This window comes from Astatotilapia calliptera, chromosome 5 (genome assembly GCF_964374335.1).
Source record: "Astatotilapia calliptera chromosome 5, fAstCal68.1, whole genome shotgun sequence".
NCBI classification, from domain to species: Eukaryota; Metazoa; Chordata; class Actinopteri; order Cichliformes; family Cichlidae; genus Astatotilapia; species Astatotilapia calliptera.
The window spans coordinates 29,641,694-29,664,628 of record NC_137426.1 but is presented as its reverse complement, the minus strand read 5'-3'; the positions used below and the strand labels follow the sequence as shown (position 1 = coordinate 29,664,628).

At 42.2% G+C, this 22,935-nt stretch overlaps 2 protein-coding genes across 3 annotated transcripts; both read left to right on the top strand.

Moving 5' to 3' along the window:
- Positions 1–697: 697 nt before the first annotated feature.
- rae1 (ribonucleic acid export 1) lies at positions 698–8,549 on the top strand. Of its 2 annotated transcripts, XM_026168740.2 has the most exons (13): positions 698–854; positions 1,481–1,592; positions 2,412–2,516; positions 4,643–4,735; positions 4,826–4,912; positions 4,994–5,080; positions 5,618–5,689; positions 5,780–5,887; positions 6,034–6,140; positions 6,271–6,346; positions 7,178–7,372; positions 7,465–7,550; positions 8,180–8,549. In XM_026168740.2, coding segments are annotated over exons 2-13 (1,107 nt in total). In that variant the 5' UTR covers positions 698–854; positions 1,481–1,502; the 3' UTR covers positions 8,181–8,549. The 2 variants fall into 2 exon arrangements, with proteins under 2 accessions (XP_026024525.1, XP_026024524.1); XM_026168739.2 differs by lacking the exon at positions 8,180–8,549 and having other exon boundaries at positions 7,465–7,554.
- Positions 8,550–10,144: 1,595 nt separating this feature from the next.
- LOC113022858 (RNA binding motif protein 38) lies at positions 10,145–19,558 on the top strand. The gene is made up of 4 exons (XM_026168745.2): positions 10,145–10,572; positions 12,650–12,773; positions 13,247–13,301; positions 17,831–19,558. The coding sequence occupies exons 1-4, from the start codon at positions 10,360–10,362 to the stop codon at positions 18,171–18,173; spliced, it is 735 nt and encodes a 244-aa protein (XP_026024530.1). The 5' UTR covers positions 10,145–10,359; the 3' UTR covers positions 18,174–19,558.
- The last annotated feature ends 3,377 nt before the right edge of the window (positions 19,559–22,935 follow it).

Sequence of the window (22,935 nt, the reverse complement as noted above, 5' to 3'; positions counted from 1 at the left end):
AAATCTTAAAAGCCTAGTGTTTAAGCCTTTAGGTTAACTTTGAAAATTGTTGAATTAACAAACATGTTTCTTAATTTAAGCCATTTTTCCCATTGGAGCTATACATCCAGCTCCACTGAATATTTAGTGTCTTATAATTACAAGGTTCATAATTTGACATAATTGTTCCTTATTTAATTTACCAAACCTAGTTATTGATTAACTTGATTTTTAATTCGCTCTTATTGTACAATTGCCTTTTTTCAAAGCTACAGAAATATAGCCCACAGCCCAGTGAAAGGGAGACTGAAGCAAATTTTATTGCCACATAATTTTCTTCTGGTTTTTCCCCCTTTTTCATAGGTTACATTTAATTTCAGTTGCTCGAAAGTGGGCACATTTACTAAACCAAACCTTTACTCCCAAAAGTATTGATATAACTTTTTCTATTCCTCATATTTCCAAACTAAATATTTGTTACATTTATTTGAGTGAGGTGACCTTTCATTTTACGTTTAAAAAAATCTTACTTCCTAGGCTGCAGGCTATATACATAGTACTTTACTTATGATTTCCCTTAGCTTAATAACCATCTGCCACTTTCTTACAGTATTTCATCTAAATCGTGTCATATAAAAAGAAATCTGAAATTGAAAGGGCACCTTAACTCAAGTGGGCTGCCCATAGACATACAGTATGCTTGCATGCAGCCTGTTGCTTTGCTGCCACACAGCGTTTACCTTTCGGTTTGCATTTTCTTGAGCGCTGGAGCCAAAGCGTCATCAACCTGCGACTATGCACTCAAAGGAACAAGCGCCACACTTCTAGCGTTTTCAGCGTTGCGACATTACATCTAGAGTAGAAGGAAATTAGTGGTATGTATATCCCTGTAGGTATGAGAAGGCTTCAGTGACAGTGAAATGTTTAATTATGGTTGTTTAAAATTGTCACCAAACATGAAAATTTGTTTGGTTTTTTTTCCAACCCGGGAGGCACAGTGGTTTGTCAAGAGTTGCTTAGCTAATGTTAGCGAGCTCGTTTTTTTTTTCAAACGTATTTATTTTCACACACAGAAAGGTGTCATAATAGTGGCTTATAGGTTGAGCCCTATTTTGAATATCAATCGAAGTTAAATGACCATTTATCCTTTTATTAACGAGCCTGGTAGCGTGATTTAGTTAGCAGTGGCAAGTGATGTAGCTAGCATTTCCTTTAGCTGTCATGCTAAGTTTTGGTTATCCAGATGTGTGACTTCGTTATATCCTCAATAATAATAATAACAACGATAACTTGAGTGCAGTTATATATCGCTTGTAAGAAAAACTAATTTATTGTACTTGAATGGATGTCGTAATGTGTGCTATCCGGTGTTTCACACATGCAGTATTCACTTGTTTTCATCACCTGCTCAGTGGTTCATGGTATTGTTTGATGCACTGACAACTTTTGGCAGTTAGCGTGTTGTTTCATATAAAATCACTGTCTTTCTTTGTTCTCTCAGGGGTGGCTGACGTTAGTGCACTATGAGTTTGTTTGGAACAAGCTCGGGGTTTGGGACTGGAGGGACCGGGGTGTTTGGAAGCACGACTACAGACAGCCACAATCCCATGAAGGTAAAGCGGCCTACAAGAGCACAACATACACTATATGTCCAAAAGTATTGGACCACACCTCTTAATCTTTGAATTGAGGGGTTTAGTGCCATTCCATAGATATAAAATCTAACAGCTAGCCATTACAAACATTTTTGAAAGATTGAGTTGTTATAAAATACTCACTGAATTCAAGTACTGACTTGCAAGGAGTTCATTGACTTCTAGATATTACACGCTTGTGGCTTGCCTCCACCAGTGTGTGAATGTGAGAGTGAGTGAATAGTGGAATTGTACGGCGCTTTGAGGGCCCCGAAAAGCGCTATATAAATGCAATCTATTATTATTATTATTATTATTATTATTACAGTGGGTAAAAGTAGCCAATGATTTGCTGACCCACTTACTGCAGATGTCTTCTGACATTAACATCAACACAAAAACTGTGCATCAGGAACTTCACAGTATGGTTTCCATAGCTGTCGAGCTAACATCTTTTGGATTAACAACCCAGTCCCTCTCACCCAACATCAATGTTTAAACTCACAAATGTTCTTCTGGATGAATGGGCAAAAGCTGCAGTTGCACTCCAAATTTTGTTGAAAGCCTTCACAGAAAAATAGAATGTGTTACAGCTGCCTAGGGGGAACCAACTCCATGTTAATGAATGGGATCTCATCAAAGCTGCTGTAGCTAAAATGTATAGGTGGCCCAATAGTGTTGTCAATATGTTGTATGACATAAACTTTGTTAAATGTTAAAAGGAGTCGTTTAAAACTCTATCCTCATTTTGTCACTGGTCCTCCTCATACTTCTTGTTTTTTTTGTCTTGCCTTATAGGATGTCGAAGTGACTTCACCTCCAGATGACAGCATCAGCTGCCTGGCTTTCAGCCCACCCACCATGCCTGGAAACTTCCTCATTGGAGGATCCTGGGCTAATGATGTGAGTAATTTATTCACTCGTATTTATTGCCTATGGTGGAGTGAGTAAATGAAAGATTATTACTATAGATTTATTAATACTAATCGCTAAATCATGTTGCTTAGTCCTTATATAATGTGTAATTAGCCTATTTTAAAAAGAGTGACGCATAATGTATGAGCAGGATGTGAAATTCAACATTGTTCAATAAAGGCACTATGCCTAATATACACACTTCAATATTTGTTTATACTGGCCTGAAAAGGCCTAAATAATGGGTATAATGATGGTAGTTACCAACTGTCTCTGTTAAGCTCAGCGTTGTGCTTATTTTAAAACTCACTTCTGCAGTTATTTCTAATGTGATGGCCAAACATCAGAGCTCTGAAAATCTAAACTGGGTAGATTTAGACGCGAAAGGTTTCTGTCCTGTAACCTAATAAGAGAGATGTTATTTTTTTTATTGATTAAACCTGTATCTTTTGAGTGTGTTCTGTGTCCTTGTAGCTGCAGTTCCAGCAGTGTAAGAGTAAAGCAGCAGATTAGAATAGACTATGTGCACATTAGCATATGCTACTTCCGGTGCGGAAACTCCTGTGGGGAGCTTTGTTTCCGGTGTCCTATTCGCGCCTTGTTTACGGTCCAAAACAAGTTAAGCAAATGAATGAATCAAGCGGCGATTTACATTTCTATAGATGTCTTGGGCATTTACCCAATATATCTGTAAATGATAGTCATCGACTTGTCGATATTTTTCCCCCGCGCCTCAGAGCAAAACAGAAAAGGGATTCAAATGTTATATTTCTCAGCTGTCCCTTGTTTATTGCGGGTGTTATGTTCTAAAAATAACCAGCGATAGGTGAAATCAAGTAGCCACTTTTATTTTTTGACGGTGCAAAACGTTTCGTGGACATCGTGGACATACAGTACTGCACTTCAGAGTCACACTGCCAGCGATCGATGCAGCGATTCTGTACTGTACAGTAGAGACGTCACGGAGGAGATCGTCTGCAGCGATCAGGACGCAGGACACAATGTGATGTAAAAAAAAAAAAAAAGCATGCAAACTTGCACTAAAAAAATCCACGACACAGCGAGGTGAAAGGTGAACCGCGTTATAGCGAGGGACCACTGTAATTTTGAAGGTAAGTCACAACATACCCTTCGTAAATACTAATGTATAGAAACCGTTACCAGCAATCATTCATTTTTTTTCACGGTTTGTTAACATGCTGTGTGGGTGTGTACTTGACTAGCTGATCTCGACATAATGGGGGAAACATCTGGTTTGACTATTGTTCACCTGTAGCTTGAATGCTGAACATTTGCCTGTTTAAATCACAAGACCAGTCACTATACAGAGATGTGCTTCTGAATGTGGACGATGTGTCTTCTGCTGCAGTAATGCAGTTCTGCTTGTGTTGAGTGATGTAAACAACTGCTTGATCTAAACGTTTTAAACGTCAAAATTGATCATTAGATTTTTTTTTATGACACAACAGTGGTGAGTGTTCCCACCTTCTGCTCTTTGTAACTTAACGCGATCTTTCCGTTTTCGAGTTTTGGACATGATTTTGGAGTACATCTTCGCAGTAGCAATTGACTGCAAAGTAAAGCTACCCGAAATGTACAACCCCACATCCGGTCTCAAACCAGGAAGTTAGCATTTTCTCGTGCACAGGGTCTATTGTCACTTTGTCTTTCACATTCCAGCAGCAATGTGATGCACAGTTTGCACTGCTGTAACTTTACAGCAGGGCTTGTTTAATAGCTCGCACGTATAAAATGTATTCAACCAACAGAGTGTCTATATAACAATTAAAAATGGCTGTAAATAAAAGCATTGGTGAGAACAAAGTACTTCCAGCAGATTTGAAACAAGAATGCTGAACATAACCTGTTCCCAACAAGATTTGTGCTCATCGTAAGGTATCACAGTGATTTAGCCATGTAAAAAGAGAGCCACTTTTAATGACACAAAGTCTGACTTTAAGCTTGACGTAGCACACTTACCCATTAATGCTGCTTCATAGTATATCCCATTTGCTCTCTTCTGCTCTTTCTTTTTCCTCTTTGAGACTTTTATATACATCGTGCATATTTAACTTTTTGAAAATCTTAACAGTGGTTTATCGTCTGACTCTTAGGTCCGATGTTGGGAGGTGCAGGACAATGGACAGACTGTTCCCAAGGCCCAACAGATGCACACAGGTCCAGTGCTGGATGCCTGCTGGAGTGATGTAGGTTTAATGTCTAAAATGTAATCTTTGCAGTAGATGCTGTCTGGTTGTAGAGTAATTTATGATCTGCTTTTCTTTTTTTCTGTCCAGGATGGAAGCAAAGTCTTCACAGCTTCCTGTGACAAGACAGCCAAGATGTGGGATCTCAACAGCAACCAAGCCATCCAGATCGCACAGGTTGGAACAGAAGCCCAGAACAACTGTGTGGACACGAATGAAGCAGAATCCTGTTACAGTTCTCATTATTTCTCTCCATAGCACGATGGCCCAATTAAAGCAATCCACTGGATCAAGGCCCCAAACTACAGCTGTATCATGACTGGCAGTTGGGATAAAACACTGAAGGTAAAAGCAGCATCCATCACAGTAATACACAAACATGCCAAGTAGTTATATACAAACATAATAATAGAATTCCCCTAATCAAAATACAAGTGTCTGTAGTTAATTGCATCATAAGCCATCATTTAAATAAGATAAGATTCCACAAACAGAGTGTGGTCATCCAGTTCAGTCATTTAACATTACTGAGATAAAGCCTAGAAGACCACTTGGTTACATCTGTCTGTGTCAGAATCCACCTTTCATTAAAACCGGCCACTTTGAGCTAATGCAAATTTTATGTGATATTGGGTGTAAACAGAGTTTAAATGTTTCTGTTTTTATCCTGGCTGGCTCAATTTAGCTTTTGGGGGTCACCCTGAAGTGACCCTTTAACCAACCACATGTCTCATTAAGCATATACACACCTGTGGAGTGATTCCAAATAATTGAATTTGCTGAAATTTATTCAAAGACACAGATGTTAAATGTTGTTTGAGAAAATGATTAATTATAAACAACACTTAGAAAAAGCTCTCATTTTTCTATTTGTCTCTTTAGTTCTGGGATACTCGATCTCCCAATCCTATGATGTCACTGCAAATGCCTGAGAGATGCTACTGCGCAGATGTTGTAAGTGGTTTATGAGTATGACAAATTCTGATGCTCACAGAATAGACTGATTATTGATTGACTTTTTTATGTTTAATGTGCCCTGTGTAGGTGTACCCCATGGCAGTGGTTGCCACAGCTGAGAGAGGCCTGATAGTGTACCAACTAGAGAACCAGCCCTCTGAGTTTCGCCGAATAGAATCTCCTCTCAAACATCAGGTGATTTGTCTTTTCCAAATATGTGTATACCTTATGCCTCTCACTTTTGTAATTTTGTACACTGCTAAGATTCATTTTTAATCGGTGCTACATGCATGTCAAGATATTGGCATTACTACTCTTTAACCAACGTGACATCCTTGCAGCACCGCTGTGTGGCCATATTCAAGGACAAGCAGAACAAGCCTACGGGTTTTGCACTGGGAAGCATTGAGGGCCGAGTGGCAATCCACTATATCAATCCTCCAAACCCGTGAGTGACTAATACAATCCACTACTCGAATTCAAGTGTGCACCTTTTCCTTTCTTTCTTTTCTTTATAAAATTATTGTTCTGGTTCTATAATTGAAACTGAAATATGAATCGCTGTTCATTCGTTTCAGAGCCAAAGATAACTTCACCTTCAAGTGCCACAGGTCCAATGGAACCAACACAACCACTCCACAGGACATCTATGCAGTAAGTTGGTCTTAATTCTGGGCCAGTGCCGGCATTGTAGATAAATATATTTTGTGAGTTTGAGTCTGTTTGCTCTTAAAGGAGATATCATTTGATGAGACTATCCTAGTTTGTGGACTTTAGTAAAGCGCTTCAGTGTTAAATGAAGCTCTGATTTATTGTAAACATTATTCTTGTTAAAAGAGAAACATGGGATTCATTTTAGTAATGATATACTCTTGGTTAAACCAACTAAGATTTGTGTAAATTGGTGCAGTTTTTATGTTTGCTTTGTTTTCCATTTTGCACAAGTATAGGAGATTAAAATTTGGAATTTGTCTGCATTTCACAGAGTTAAACTTTGTAATTACAACATGCTAGTAAATAGGTGAATTTATTCAATTTATTATAAGTTCAACAGCAGGAGTGAGATCAATACAAAATTTAAAAGATACACTACAACCTGTCTTCATATAGTACAACTAAAATCCTTGCACAGTCCTCCCTTTCCTAATGATCTTAATAAGTAAGGTTTAAAAATGATGATGAAAGAACTGCAGTGTAATTTAAAATATTACATTCCATTATCTGCAATCGTTAGTGTTTTATTTAATGCTTTCTTTAGTCTTAATGTGGCTATGACTGATATCTCCATGCTTTGAGCTTTTAAATACAGTCATTATTATATAATTGCCTAATTATCTGTTGAATAAAGGCACAATTTTCTCTTGTTTTTTTGTTTTGTTTTGGGTTTTTTTCGGGGGGGGGGGGGGTCTAATATCTGTGAAATGAATCTCTTTCATTGTTACTTGTGTATAATTGTTCTTCCTATTTTATGTTTTCTCCCACCAGGTGAATGCCATTGCCTTCCATCCTGTCCATGGCACTCTGGCTACCGTGGGCTCAGACGGACGCTTCAGCTTCTGGGACAAAGATGCCCGCACAAAGTTGAAGACCTCAGAGCAGCTCGACCAGCCCATCACAGCTTGCTGCTTCAACCATAATGGCAACATCTTTGCGTATGCTTCCAGTTACGACTGGTCAAAGGTAGGCGCTAATAAATCGTTACAGTTGTTGGATCAGTACTCTAGTTAGCAAAGCTTGCCTTTTCACTCTGACTTCTACTCGTCATCATTCAGGGCCATGAGTACTACAACCCCCAGAAAAAGAACTACATCTTCCTGAGGAACGCCGCTGAGGAGCTGAAGCCTCGGAACAAGAAATGGTGAGAGAAGGGCAGTTAATGTCTATAAACCTGGAGACCGTGGTCACTGGACACGGCTGCCCTGTTTCCTCAGACTCTCACAGGGGCCTTTCAAGGGCATGCATGGATGTGTGAAGTAAGGATACTGATACGATTCAGATCTCAGCATCGTCATGTACTGCTTTAAGTAGCTTGTACAGACCATAAGTTTTGCTGAAGGTTTGCGTGGTTTCTGCTGTGATAATGTATTGAAGCAGCTTTTGCACCTGTACAATCAAAAAAGCACAGGATGAGGCCTGCTGGCTACTTTAGAGCACTGAGTTTGAAAGTCTTTAGACTTTGCAGTGTAATTCTCAGCACAAAAAAATGTATTTAAAGACAGATTTCATTAATTTATTAAATTATTGAGAGATTTATTAAATTATGGGCAGTGAAAAATGTATTTTTATAAATGGATTCATCAAAAGTTTCCATTAACTATGAATTGTAAATGTTGATTTATGCCTGTAGTGATGCATTTCTCTGCTGTATGGTGATGTATTTCTTGACTGTTATGTGCAAAAAGGAGCAAATTTTCAGAAATAAACAAAAAAAGACGAAAAGAAACCTCAGAATGTTCCCTGTCACTGACTGCTCCCTCCTGTCTCCAGATTCATCGTGCCAAGTCACATCTTTTGTGGAGAAATTCAGACGGCCTGCTGCTTTAGTGTGTATACGCTCGAGAAAGACTCCTTCCTTACGACAAACACCTGGACCAATGCCGTTGGGCTGTGTACTGTGCATGGACCAATCAGAAGGGCCTACCCATCCTGGCATTGATGACAGCTGCATGACAGTTGGTCTTAGAGGGAGAGGGCTTTATTTGGCATTCATCTGGATGTTATGGTTAATTTTTTTTTTTAATATGTCCAGCTTTTTATTTTTTACAGCTCTTCATTTTCTTGCGATTTGCTGTTACCCATGGTTTAGCTTCATTAATGAAACTCGGAAACTGTATAAATAAATATGTGTAAACACTTAGATTTGAACATGTTTATTCCAGCCTGAGGGAGAGCCCAGCTATTTTGCTGTCTCGATTGTTGAGAGTTTGGGGAACTGTACCCTGCATCTAAAAACATCACCTTCAAACATCACCACTGTCTCTAATACTTCAGCTGTTTATTTCTCTGTAGGTGTTGGGAATAATCATAAAGTTAAGATAAACTGAACATCTGGCTCACAGTGTCTCCTCCTCTCTGCCTATGTTAATCCAAGCTAACCAGCAGGTGGAGCATTTTGCCCTGTATGGTTTTAATTCCAGCTGTTACTTATAGAAAAGGCCAGGGAGCTTAAGCAGGACAAATGATATCAAAGTTAAACACTGAGGTTTTTGACTGAGGCACAAAGCTGGAAAAGGGAGGGATTTATCAAGAGGATATGAATGAGGTAGCAAGACGAGCTACAAAGGGCATGCGAGAAAAGTGAAGCAGTTCATAGGGGAGAAGGTGTGAATTAAATACCTTTTTTATTGAGGTCATTAGAGTATCATCTCACTGTCAGCCTGACCCTTGGTACTTAGCATTGGAACTCCAAGGCACTGAGGGCGGGAAGATGTGCTGCTGCAACAGTTCATCGGCTCACCTCGACTTTCATGACGTGATGCTTGTGACACTTCTCTGGGTCCTGGTTCCTCAGCAGTTCACCCGCTGCACCAAACTCTTTTGATTAGCTGAACAGAAAGTCCAAGTCAAATAAAGCGATTAACTGGAACTCCAAGGCAAAATGGCAATTTAAACTTATTGTATGAGGCCTGACCTGTTGCTTTCAGCACTTACAGCTGAAGGCATCACTGGGTCTGTTATTAGCAGTACATAGAGAATGCAACATCTGGCAAGACATTTTTACACTTGCCCCATTAATTTCTCAGTATACTATCAAAAAATACGGCTTAACCAGTCTGTTAACAGAATGCCCAACCATGTAAAGCTATTGGAGTCATGGCATCTGGCTCAAAAGAGTCAAAGACTATATATGGTAATATTATTAGGGGCTATTCCAGCCTTTTGAGATGTAAAAAAGTTTATAGTGATCATGAGACTGAAGCACTTTCTATGTGCTGTAGATGAGTGACTGTTTTATGTCGACTACATGATAAACATGGAAATCAGGAGCTTATCATGACCATGTAAGGCTCCAGAGTTTGTGTATGTGAGCTTAGCTGCTCTTTCAGCGGCCCCTTTTTTTCATGAGCATTGAGAGTTTAATCATTAGCAACTCTTTAACTTTTGCTATCTGCTCAGGCTATAGCTGCTACCTCACGATTCCAAAGTCAAACGAGAGTAAAATAAGCACTATTTTAAGCTCTGGGTTAGGTGTTTTAGGAAAGAAGCTGAATCCTTTACTTCCTCGTTACAGAACCATGTCTGCTACATGGTTCCGCGCTTTTTGCCGTAGTGTGCGGCTTTTTCTTTGTGTTTGTAAAAGACAAAAGCAGGTGCAGCACAGCGCCGGGAAAGGATGAAGGGGGAAACTAGCAGGAGTGAGCGCTGCCAAGGCCGGCACCTAGGCTGTAAGCCGATTGGCTGGCAGCGGAAGGGGGCGTGGCCCGGGTAACTGCACTATAAATGATCCCAGCGGTTCCTCTCAGCAGCGAAGCAGCAGGCATCCTCGACGCGAGTTCACGCGGACTGAGTCGTGGATATCATCAGGTTGCTGCAACTTTGAAAAAACATAAAAAAGAATTGGAGAAGCTCGAGTGAAACATAGCGAGACTGGGCTTGGTTTCTCTGATGCTGGGACTCTGTTAGCTCTAAGTCTTCCGCGTGCCAAGTACTGGTCTCCGGCTGATCCAATGCTTCTTCATCAGTATATGAACGGAGCCCTGGACGTCATGCATCCCACAGCGCTTCAGAAAGACACTACTTTTACCAAGATCTTTGTCGGCGGGCTGCCGTACCACACAAACGATGCCTCACTTAGAAAATACTTTGAGGCCTTTGGGGACATTGATGAGGCTGTGGTGATAACGGACCGACAGACCGGCAAATCCCGAGGATACGGCTTCGTAAGTAGAAGCAAAACTTTCACTATCATCCGCTCGCTTTCACGACATTTAGCGCAATCAAACCGTATCATCTATCAGCTAAATTCTGTTTGTGTCTACATAACAGCGATCTTTTTGTTTGCTGCTGTGTCTCTCTCTCTTTGAGTTTTGTGACTCCGCATAATACAGCATTCAGTCATTCAAATACATGTCAAATGCACCCCCACCACAACCCCCAACACACACACACACGCGCGCACACACACTGAGGCTTAACCGCACAATTGCGCAGCAGCATCTCCGTTTTTGCCTGGCTGGCTGTTATTTTAGCTTAATGAGGATGAGGGCTCACACAAGTTGATGGATAACTAAGAAGATTATAATTCAACATATGTCTGATGTTACCCCCCAAACCCACCCAATCAAGTCTCCCCCACCTCATTCACTCCTAAACAGCCTCGGCTTATGGCTCTTGGGTGTGTGTGTGTGTGTGTGTGTGTGTGTGTGTGTGTGTGTGTGTGTGTGTGTGTGTGTGTGTGTGTGTGTGTGTGTGTGTGTGTGTGTGTGTGTGTGTGTGTGTGTGTGTGTGTTCTTGCTGGCTTTATATGGTTATTTTGGAGCAGTGGGGAGGCTTACTTTGTACACCCTGCCCTCCATTGTCAAGGACCGGAGCACATGATTTACATCACATCTTGGCTGCTGAGAGAAATTCCAGCATCAGTAAATTTGGCTTTATCCCATTCCCCACATGTATGTTAAGTTTCCCTTTGATCGCATCATTCTGCAAGCTGAACTTGTTGACTTGTGCTTAAACCTGCTGTTTATGAGGTCATCGCATTGTGTTGATTGGAACTGTGTTTGGCCATAGTTGATTTACGCTGTGTTAGTGAGAAGTGTCAAAGAACCCCTGCAAAGCCCAGTGTAAAACTACATTAAGAGGTGAGTTGTCTTGTTCTCGCAAGACAAAGACCTGCACTCTTTCTGACACAAAGAACAGAAGCGCATAAGAAATGCAAATATTTACTAGAACTTGGAAAGCTGCATCAGCCCAAATAACGACCTCTCGGGCCAAAGAAGGAATGGAAAACGGTTATGTGTTCATGTTTACCTCTAACGGCACAATTGTAAGACAATTGCTCTCTTGTGTTTACACATCAGCCTTCTAACTGAGAAGAAAGCCCGTCCTGTGAGTCTAGCTGGTATCGAGCGGCTTCGCGAGGAGGCTGGTGTTTCAGGTTAGACAGGCTCAGGGTGATATGGGTGCTGCCGAGGATGATACACAGTGGCACGATGAGCACTTTATGCTGAGTTACATTTTTTTTTTTGTGTGTGGCATGAGGCAACCTGCTCACTCTATTTTTCTGAGGGTTTCAGTTGGAGCAGAGGTAGCTGGCAGCAGGGGAGTTGCCCAAAGCTGAGTACACCTCTTTTCTTTTTTTTTCTTTTTTTCCTAAACACACTTCAGAGGTGGATTAGTAGAACCCCCCCACAGCAAGGCTCTTCAGTGTAAACACGGCCTCGTTCCTTCCTGTGTGTTCACAACACAGGCCCTGAGTGGGCTTTGTTCCAGATCCTTCCACGATGAAGAGGCTTTTTTTTTTTTTTTTTTTTTTTAAATGGTCCACTTAAACAATGCAATCTGTGGCCTACATTCGCTGCTCGTTTCTCACACAGAGGTGACTCGGTGTTGGCAGAACATGGCAATCAAAACAGAAGGCCTCAACTAATGCCAGGAAGGGGTGGACTAATACCAATCTCCTTATTTTGGCCCTAATTGGATAAGCTCCTTGTTGCTCTCCCCAGATCCATATTTCAGCAGCTCTGCCCATGGCCGTGTGGCAGCTGAGTGGCCGGCTACTGCTGTTGTGGGCAGTTTTCAAAGATTATCATTGTGCTTTGTTTGTAGTTTCCCCTTCTTGAGAGAAACGGAATCATAACAGAAGAAAGCCTGTAGGGGTGGGGGGGCTTTCGTGAAGACCAAAACCTGTTTTGTTTTTTAATTTTTAAAGCGCGTTTTGGTTTTGTTTTGATTTGTCAGACCAAAGCCCTGAAGCTATTTGTAACATGACGCCTTTTTTCCCTCCGACTGTGCCACCAGGTGACTATGACAGATCGAGGAGCAGCAGAGAGGGCCTGCAAGGATCCCAACCCCATCATTGATGGCAGGAAGGCCAACGTCAACCTGGCTTACCTGGGTGCCAAGCCTCGTAGTTTACAGACCGGTAAGATGAGGTTTATTTCAAGACTTGTTGCAAGAAAACAAAAGTTATCAGTATCCATAAAACTGAAAGCGGGTGTGAGGTTCAAACTCCCATCAGAACTACAGATTGCTTGACAGAATGAGGTCACCATCATCAAAAGATTATTTAATACTTGTTTGAGTTCTTGGGAAGGCCTAGACGTCATCTTTACAAACTGATTAGCTAAAATACACCCCACCCCCATGAGGGCTAAAAACTATAATTAACTGTGCAACATGTGTTCTTAGCTTGCCACTATTTATGGGCCGAACGACACCCAGTTTCCCAAGTGCATACATGTTGGTACTGTTGCTCGCCACACATTTGAAATTGTTGTTCTGTGGCAGGATCGAAACAGGCGCTGCCTCTGTCTCCCCATGCCCTCTGTGTATTGTTCTCTAGCCCTCCTCTGTAAATGCAGATGTGTGTCTGACAGCCAGCCTCCTCTCTTGCAGGCATATCCATCGGAGTGCAGCCCATCCACCCAGCGCTCATCCAGAGGCAGTATGGGTAAGTGAGAGGGAGTGGGCGCTCGCTTAGCTCTGTTCGCTCGCATCACGCTCTGCGCAATGCCGCTAGGCTACCATTTCTTTGACAAACAGGGCCTCTGGGAAGCACACGTCAGTTTCTGTGTCCACATGCAACTCCACAAGTAGCCTATTAGCATATTTGAGTTTTGTAGGGTCGGGAGATGATTCGCATATCTGTGGTAATAGAAGTGCATTCCAGAGGTGAATGTGTGACTCACTTGTTAACTTCTGGCAGGAGCCTGTTGACTCGTGTACCTGCCTGACCGGGCTCTGTCACTGAGAAGACTTTCTCCAAGTGGCTTTGTTGTAGAAACAGCCTGGATAGCGTCTAGGAGCCACGGTCTGCTGGGCAGCTAATGAGCATTTCGCTAGAGTAATGACACCCCCCCGCCCCCCTACTCTAACCGACAGCTCTCAGATATCATCCTTAAAGCTACACCACTGCAAAACACTCAGCTGTCTGGAGGAAAATGCAAGAAACACAGGGACAGGTTTTGAAATAAATTTCTTATATATTAGAAAAAACAGTTCTTCCATGCTTTAGTCTTAAAAAGATGCAAAATTTTAAGCCCATCATTAACTAGCCTGATGCTTAGTTTTTTATTGTTAGGACTTTGTGGTGGTTTGAGAGTGATTTATCACAACTGTGTATGTGGTTTTTTGTTTGGGGGTTCTTTTTTTTTTTTTCTTTTTTTTTTTTTTATTGTTTTTGTTTGTTTTTTTTTACTTTGGATGTGCGTATTTTACTGGGTTTTATATGACCATTAACTACATATTTATGCTTTTAGATTTTGCTTTGTGGCTTTGGTTGGAGTTTGCTTCAGTTGTGATTGAACTCTTCTATAAAAAGGAACAAGAGCAACCATGACTTAGTAAAAAGCAGTGTGGATTAATATAGAAAAGTAATTTGTAAGTTGCTGCCCTATAAGGTATATGTGAGCTTCATGGAAATCCCAGGACAGTCCACAGGGACGATGACAAAGTAGGAAATATATTAGTGGTTATTGAGAACAGTGAAGCCGAAAGACTTAAGACTCTTATGAGGACTACTTATGAGCCATACAGCGTTCTGAAAGATATCACAAATTCTAAATTATAGGATTCCCATGGGGGGGGTGTCCTTTCATGTTCCAAGACCTTAAGAAGGCACAGAAAAGTCCCATGTCCACAGTCCTACTGCACAAAGCATGGATGGTACCAGACCCTGAGAGTTTGCCATATGCAGTGCTGGTTTGAGGCATGCATCTGACAGGTGCTGGTTCATGTTACAGTCTTGACACCCCCCTTAATTTCCCATGAACGCCACCCCAGAGACGTGGAAAGGCACACAGAGCACCTGTCCTCCTGAGTTTCTTCTGCATGGCACCCAGACTTCCCTAAGCTGCAGAGTGTACAAGTGGCTTTTCTTTCAGCCCCCCCCCCCCCCCCCCCCCCCCCCCACTTGACAACATATGGCACGAGGAGGACATGATCTGAAGTAGGATTTTTATACAGTACTCAGAGCGTCTCAGTGGCGGTGGTTACGGCTTGCTGCTCTGGATGTGTGTATAGCTGTGGTCAGCAGATGTGGAGGAGTGTGAAGCCCTGAGGGGGCCACTGAGGCCAGGGACATTGTTTTGATGGCGAGGAGATGAGTTGTCAATATGCTTGCTTCTCGTGCATCACACAATTTATATGTATATTCTTTTGCATTCTTTTTTTTTTTTTTTTTTTTTTTTTTTTAAACTTTCATTTCTCCCCTTACAGTGTTGCAACTGCCGGGGTGTCAAAAGGAGATATTGAAAACTGACACCTCTGTGAGACTGAGACGGGGTAAAAAGCGAATGAGGGGGAAGGGTATGGGAACCCTGGTGTTGTAGGCTTAATGCTTTAATGAGACTGTGCCTCCCTTGGAAACGCACCTCTACAGGTGTCAAACAAAACACGTTTGTTTTTTTGTTTTTCTTCGTCTGTCTGACTTCAAAGAACAACAGGTTCCTTTTAACAAAGAGTGGAGGCCCTCTTCAAGGTGCTGTAAATGGGTTGTTAATTTCTCGCCCTATCCAGTCCTGTCTGTTTCCCCACTCTGTGTTATGGTGAGTCACGCACTGAAACTTCACTTGTTATCATGTAGAAATATTTAGCTGCTCAGTGTGTGACGCGAGCGCAGGATTTTTCCCATCACATCGTTATGCAGCCTTCATTAATGACAGCGAGTTCAGCTGCTTATATTAGTAATGTTTACGGGCATCAAATGGTTTCTTGTAAGCTTGTCTCTCTGGTGTCTCAGCCTGCCATTCTCAGAGTGTCACTATGTGAGGTGCACACAGACTGGCTGTCAGCACAAAACCAGCTGACGGCCAGTCTGATAATCTTCGGGCCGTCATCAACATTCCCCCCACCACTTGGCATCTGTGGCCTCGTCCCTAACTTGCCTCGGTACCATCTTTTTTTTTTTTTTTTTTTTTCCCCCGCTCTCACTGTATGTCTATCCGTTCCTCTTCAGACACAAAAGATCTAATTCAGGACTTCTTTGTCTCTCATTTTTGTATTTCTCTTCACCTACACAAGGTCACTTGCCTGAGGCCAAAATCTGCCTCAGAACATGCGAACTCATTATGCACAAGGCGAGTGAAAGGGCATACATATGCCCCGCAGCATTAATGTATGGCTATCTTTGAAAGCTGTGTGCAGAGTGAATGTCTCTCTGTAGAATGCGCTCACGGGTGGGGGTTGCCCTCATTTGCTTATGCCTACTTGTTAAAAGCCACTGTTTTGTTTTGTGCTCAGACCACTGGCACTAGAACTCATTTCCCCTTCACTTGCCAGATGACTCATTTGTTGTTTGAATACAATACAAGTTTTATGGAGTTTGAATTTTCCATTTGAGATGATACCTGAAAAATGCTTCTCCCCCCCCTTTCTTTCTTCCCTGCATCTATTTAACCACACAATAGGACGTTAATGTTACTGCTGACAATAATCACTCTTATGCCATGGTTGCTTCCTGCTGCCAGCTGACCAGTGTGCCAGCAGAGGATGAGAGGATGCCCACAGTACTCGGACTAGTCCCGAGAAGGGATATGGCAGAAAATATCTACCCACCCGCCCCTCCTTCCTCCCTCAGCCAGCCTCTCTCCAAGGTGCCAGTGATGGCTTGAGAGTGAAGTGCCGTGTGCTGTGATGGACTGGAGTGCCTTTTTATCTTTACCCTTCTGTGTGATATGAAGTGAAGAGGTTATCCTGATTTGTACTGTGACTCTTTCCCTATTATGGCATGGTTTGGGGTTTGCAGTGGCAACGGGTGTTTGTGTTGGCGGGTGAATAAATGGGAAGGGCAGAAATATTGTGTGTGTGTGTGTGTGTGTGTGTGTGTGTGTGTGTGTGTGTGTGTGTGTGTGTGTGTGTGTGTGTGTGTGTGTGTGTGTGTAAATGAGTGTATGATGAAATCCCTATCCTGCATGCTTAAGTTTTTGTGTTTGTTTTTGGTTGCTTGATAGCTGTGTTTTAATACTAACCTTCATCTAATGCACTGAATCTGTGTGAGAGGGGAAAACGATAAGACTGAAACTTGAAAACAGTCCATGAGAGGAAGATTTTATTCAGCACTGAGATGTGGTTGAAGAGTGTAAGTCAATGTGACATTTTGTTGTTGCTATCTTGCCTTTGTCTGCGGATCCCCCCCCCCCGCCCGCCCCACCCTGCCCACCACACGACTGCAGGATCCGGGGTCAAGGCTCTCTCAATAGTCAGTTATATCACCATGTATATGAAAGAGGGGGGCTCTTTTGCTTGCTGCCATCACTAATCCCTTTATACAACAAACTCCAAAGATGTACTTCAAATCCTGAGTAAAAATAGACTAATCTAAAACCCTCTCCACTCCCATTTCTTTTGTGGATAAAGTGGCAAAGCAAAGACTGTACAGTCCCCAGACCCCACAGCTCTAATCAGCTACATCTGAGAGTCTGCCCATGTGGCCTGGCAGAGCCTCGCACCCAACCCTGATGAGCTCCCCTGCCACCATAATCCCCCTCCCCTCCCCAGCTAACATGTTCACCTGTTGTAGTGAGATTTTCAAACTAAGCCAGAACAAGAGCAACTGCAACTTCTGCCGTGTGTGTGTGTGTGTGTCTAGTAAGTGAAGTGCAGCAGCTGTTAAAACACTCTGCTGATGCCTGAGCTTGAAAACCTGCCAGTAACGGCTGACTCTATCATTCACCCCCTCCCTCCCCCGTCCTTCCAGGAGGGCCTATCCAACAGGTTCTGTAGCTTTTACTAACTGACACTGACGGAGGGTTGAGTCTGCCTCCCTCACCTCTTTTGTGTGATTATCCTTAATAACAGTGGATTTCTGTGGGAGTTCTCAAAGTTCTGGACACTAGAGTGTATATTTCTAACATGCTCGCCCTCTGGTCGCAGTGTAAACAATGGAGCCAGGTGTTGGATTTCTCTTGTAGTAGTTGTTTTAGTCCTCTGGTCTAACCCCCCCCCCCCCCCCCCCCCCCCCCCCCTTGTGTCTGTGTGCAGGTTGGCCCAGCCTTACATCTACCCGCAAGCATATGTGCAGCCCAGCCTGGTGCTGCCCACTCAGGTTTCTACTTCTGTCAGCACCAGCCCGTACCTGGACTACAGCGCAGCCTACACCCAGTACGCCCAGGCTGCCTTTGAGCAGCAGTACCCGTACGCCGCCTCCCCGGCTGGCTTCTTGGGCTACAGCTACACCGCCAGCCCCACAGCCACTGTTGGGCCTTCCACCGCCACCACAGCCCCACCTACCGTACATCCCACTCTCCCTTCTGCCACTGGCACTGGTGCAGCGTTCCTGCATTACGCCCCACAGCAGCACATCCAGCCAGACCGTATGCAATGAGCAGGTTGAGGAGCAGAGGAAGGGGTGCAGGAGGAGGAGATGGAGGTGGAGTGGTTGCAAGCCTTTGGACAGAGGATATTGAAAAATGCCCTACGGGGTGATCCTGCTGTTGCCAGAAGTAGCTTTCAGGAAAAAAGGGTGGGACTATTGCACTATATGATCAGGATGAGCTTTTGGCTCATTGGTTAAAGGGTAAAAGTAGTGGGAGGACTAAGGTTCAGGTTGAGAAGCTGAGCAGTATATGTGGCTGCTTCCGAGAGCTTCCAGAAGCTGACACTTCTTCTTTTTTCTTTTTTCTTTTTTTCTTTCTTTTTTAATTATTATTATTATTATTATTTTTTTTTTTATCCTTCTTTATTAATGTCCTTGTCCATGTTTTATTTCTATGCTATTATTATCAATGTTCGCATGTTTCTCTGCTCAATCAGTGGAAGTTGTATATGTCCATGGTACATGTTGATGTTTTGAGAGCTGTCGGGGACATGTTAAACCCCTGTTACCTCCAGATTCCCGTGGATCTGGGGTGGATATGAAGGGCAATGCTGCTTTAGGACACTGGGGGAACAGTCAGAGATGAGGGTGTACCCGGTGCTATACACAGTAAGGCAGAGCACTGCCCCATGAACAAACCTCCAGTGTTCAGCACCACACAGGAGGGACAACAAGAGAGTTCACCTCAAGAGGTAACAGAAAGTTTCAGTATAAGACTGTCGGAGCTCCATTGTCCCAAGATGATGTCAGGACTACACACTTATTTTATTTGAAGAGGCCTTAATTTAAAAACAATAACAACTCCCTCTTTGAAACTTAAGTGCCCCTCCCACACCAGAGAACCAAGTGCAGAGAGTTCCTTGAAACTGACCTGACTGTTTCCAGCAGTCACATTTATCTGACTTGGGTCTTGATAATTTCAGATGGATGTAGATAATCACAAGCAGTATGTGGCCGTACGGGGACCAGGAGCTTTGTATATCGATGTTTAAAGGTAGCTGACACTGAGCTCAAACACCAGTGTTGTTTCTTCTTTTGTCACTGAGATTGTCAAACTGTTGCTCTCAAAAAGGACATTCATGTACAGCATTTTAATGTTGTCTGTCATTAAGTACATTTACAATATTTATATGTAGGTATTTATAAGAGGTACTAAGTTAAAATAGCTTTTTTTTTTTTTTGTTTCGTTATGACTACAGTTATGGCACTTAGGTCATTTAACTTGCAGAGACACAGCTGCACCCCGTCAGTGGATTTGACAGCTGGCTCATTGATGCCCATTCATATTTTCTGGAAATGTTCTATTATTTTTTTTATTTTTTTCTCCAATAAGAATGTCTTTTACAGTTCCTTCAAAGAAGCCATACCAAAAAATAAAATAATTTGTACTTAAATATGCCTCCTGTTGTCTTCTGTCTTTATTATTAATGTGAAGTGTCAACGATGAAAACCAAAGAGCAAATTTATGTCATTGCATTTGTAACAAAATACACATCCTGGTGTGTGTGTGTGTGTGTGTGTGTGTGTGTGTGTGTGTGTGTGTGTGTGTGTGTGTGTGTGTGTGTGTGTGTGTGTGTGTGTGTGTGTGTGTGTGTGTGTGTGTGTGTGTGGGGTCAGGTCTTGCATATGAGTGTTGGGGGTGGGGGAGAGCAGGAGGCCCAGACTTTTATCAAGCAACAACAACACCTTCTCAGCAGAGCTGGGTGTTCCCTTGGACCATGCACTTTGCTTTCGTTCCCTTGCTGAGGCTTTAGTATGAAACTTAAATAAAAGGTGTTTGTCAGAAAGTGCTCTGAGGCCCATTATGCTGAGCTGCAAGTAACTTTTTTTTTTTTTTTTTTTTTTTTCCTGTCTCTGCTAAACAAGGCTGCCTAGCACTGTCTCCCAGCAGCATTTTTTTCCCCCTGTTTGTGCTTACATCAGCTTCTTTAGGGGATATGTCACTTCTAAAACCCCGCTAAGCCCGGGAAAACGAAATGCAGGCAGGGTTGTAAGAAACAAAAACACATCATTTTGTTCTCAACCTCAATTTTATCCATGCAACAATGATTTACAATATCATCCTGAGTTCAAGGGATGTTTTTATTTTTTTTTTTTAGGTGCTATTGTTTTTCATTGAAATCCATTCACACCTTATTCATGCTAGAGTTACACTTGGACATGTTTACCTTCAAGTTGTTTTGTATGAGTTTTATTGCATGTAATTATTTGCATACTTCTCTCTCGTGCCTAGGCTTTCTTTTCAAAAGCTACACCAAGTTTCTTTTAAATAATGCAGTGTAGTGTCATTCTTCCACCTTCTAGTAGATTAATGAATACAAAACAACTGTAACTGTATTAGGCTGACTGAGGCTGTAAAGAACTGCTAAAATGACTTAACGATGCTAACTCAGCACTGTTAAAATTTAACCCAAGCAAGAATCACAGAGCCACACAAAGTAGTGCAGTCTCTGTACCAAAACGGCCTTCAAGGCCACTCTAACCTAAAAGGGAATTAATCCCTACAGACATCTGTGTTAAAATACCCAACAGCATTAAAATCCATGTTTAACCTGTTATAAAAAAGTGTTGGTCTTTTCATAACACCTGTATAATGGCTCAATGAAGCATGGCTGCTTTGATTGACAGGTGTGCTGATAATGCTGTAGCCGGTCACTGCTAGGCCTCAGCTTTGGTGGTGCAGCCTGTTCAAGAAGCTTCAGTTTTGATTAGTAGGTGTAGTATTTTATTAGCATCGATTAGCAGGTATGGAGTGGGTTGCATGCATACAGTTCATAGATGCAGTTTGCTGAGCACTTACCCTAGCATGTCACCCTCGCATCTAAATATGGTAAATTATTATAAAGCCAAAACTTGAATGAGGAAGGTTTAAAATGCAGAAATCATGGGTAACATTTAAGTGGTTACATCTATCACTTTTTAAAATATGGTTAAAAAGCAGGATTTTTTTCCTATGGTCCCAGCTTATGAGCCAAGCTTGCTAGCATTAGCTGATAACTTAGCACTCCACTGTAGTGTCCAAACATATGGTCACATATGGCTCTAAAACACAACAAAAAAAATCAAAGATGGTAATGGTCACAAAGCGGTGGTGGTGACATCATAATAACCATTTCCATCTTGCTATTCTACACTTTGTGTTTTAACCGTATTCATCACCTTATCTTTGCAAGTTAGCATAATAGCATTTCAGTTAGCACCAGAGGATGAGCATTTTGTTTTTCACAACACTGGAGCAAGGGTGCTGTCAGGGACTAGAACATATTTCCCCCACACTGGCTCCCTGTTATATCCAGAATCAAATTTAAAATCCTTCTCATGCAAAGTCTTGAATAATCAGGACCTATTTTGCCTTAAATACCTCATATTAGCGCTTAGACTGCTGGGGGCTTCCTTATCACTCACCTCTTTTTACTTTCTATGTGTTTATACACCACTTTGCATTTAATCGTTACTTATGATTATTTTCTGGCTATTTTCCACAGTATGTATTTTGTTCCTCCCGTCATCCTCAACGGCAGATGTCCGCCCCTCCCTGAGCCTGGTTCTGCCGGAGGTTTCTTCCTGATAAAAGACAGTTTTTCCTTCCCACTCTCACCAAATGCTTGCTCATGTGGGGTCATCTGATTGTTGGGGTTTTTCTCCCTATTATCCTCGGGTCTTTACCTTATAATATAAAGCATCTTGAAGCAACTGTTAGTGTAATTTGGTGCTTTATGAAAGAATTAAATTGAATTGATGATAGCAAAATAAGTTTATGTTCAGGAATTGTGTTAAGGATCAAAATGTACCGACAGAGTAAGAAGCCATGCAATGTGTTTAGGACACACTGCAGACGATTCCAACACACAGAACAAGTTGCAGTTTTTATAGCTGCAACATGTCAGAGATTTTTAAACACTTGTGTTGAGCAGAATTATTATATCTGCTGTTGCTGTGTTTACTGGTTGCGACTGTAGTGAGGCAGCTCTGGTCCCACTCGTTTCTCTTTACTTCACTTTGTCACTATTAATCTTTCACTATCTCACCCCAGTCCTTCTGTGTTTGTGAACTCGCTCACACATTTGTTTACTCAACTTTTCTGCTTGTCATTTGTACTCCCCCCCCCCCCCCTTTCCTAACACCTCCCCATCTACCTCACTTCAGTGCTAGCAGTTCTGTTTCTCCTCACGTGCCGTTTTCCCCTTTTTCTGTCGCCCCTGTTTTCTCTCTCTGCCTTTCTCCTCGTCTGTTCTCATCCTTGCTTATCTTTTTCTCCTGGTCACATTCTTCTTTTGAATTACATGGCAGAAACAGAGCCTGGTGTCAGCTTGACGAACGAGGTCACGGAGGTCCAGCAGACCTCGTTATGCTGAGTCACCACGAGGCCTCTCTGTCTGTCTCTCGGCCTGTCTCTCTTTCACATGCACATACAAAATAAAAGGTTCAGTCAAATCTCGCTCTCCACTTGCTTCTCACTCTGCTGTGCCACTCTGACGTCAAGTGATTCCTCAGAAGAGTCATGAAAACAGTCCTATCTTATCATACCCCAGCTCAACTTTAATCACAAACTGCTCGCATCACCATGACTCTCAAATTAGACGCCCATATGAAAAAAAAGAACCTTTCTATAATTCAAGTCCTATGTGTGTATAGAATAAAATATCAATGGAAGGTGTAACAGCATGATTACTTGCACCTTATTAAAGAAAGGTAAGTGTTGTATTTTATTTAGAAACTATATGACAAGTGTGAGAATCAGGCAGCCCTGATTTGAAAGTTAATCTTTCAT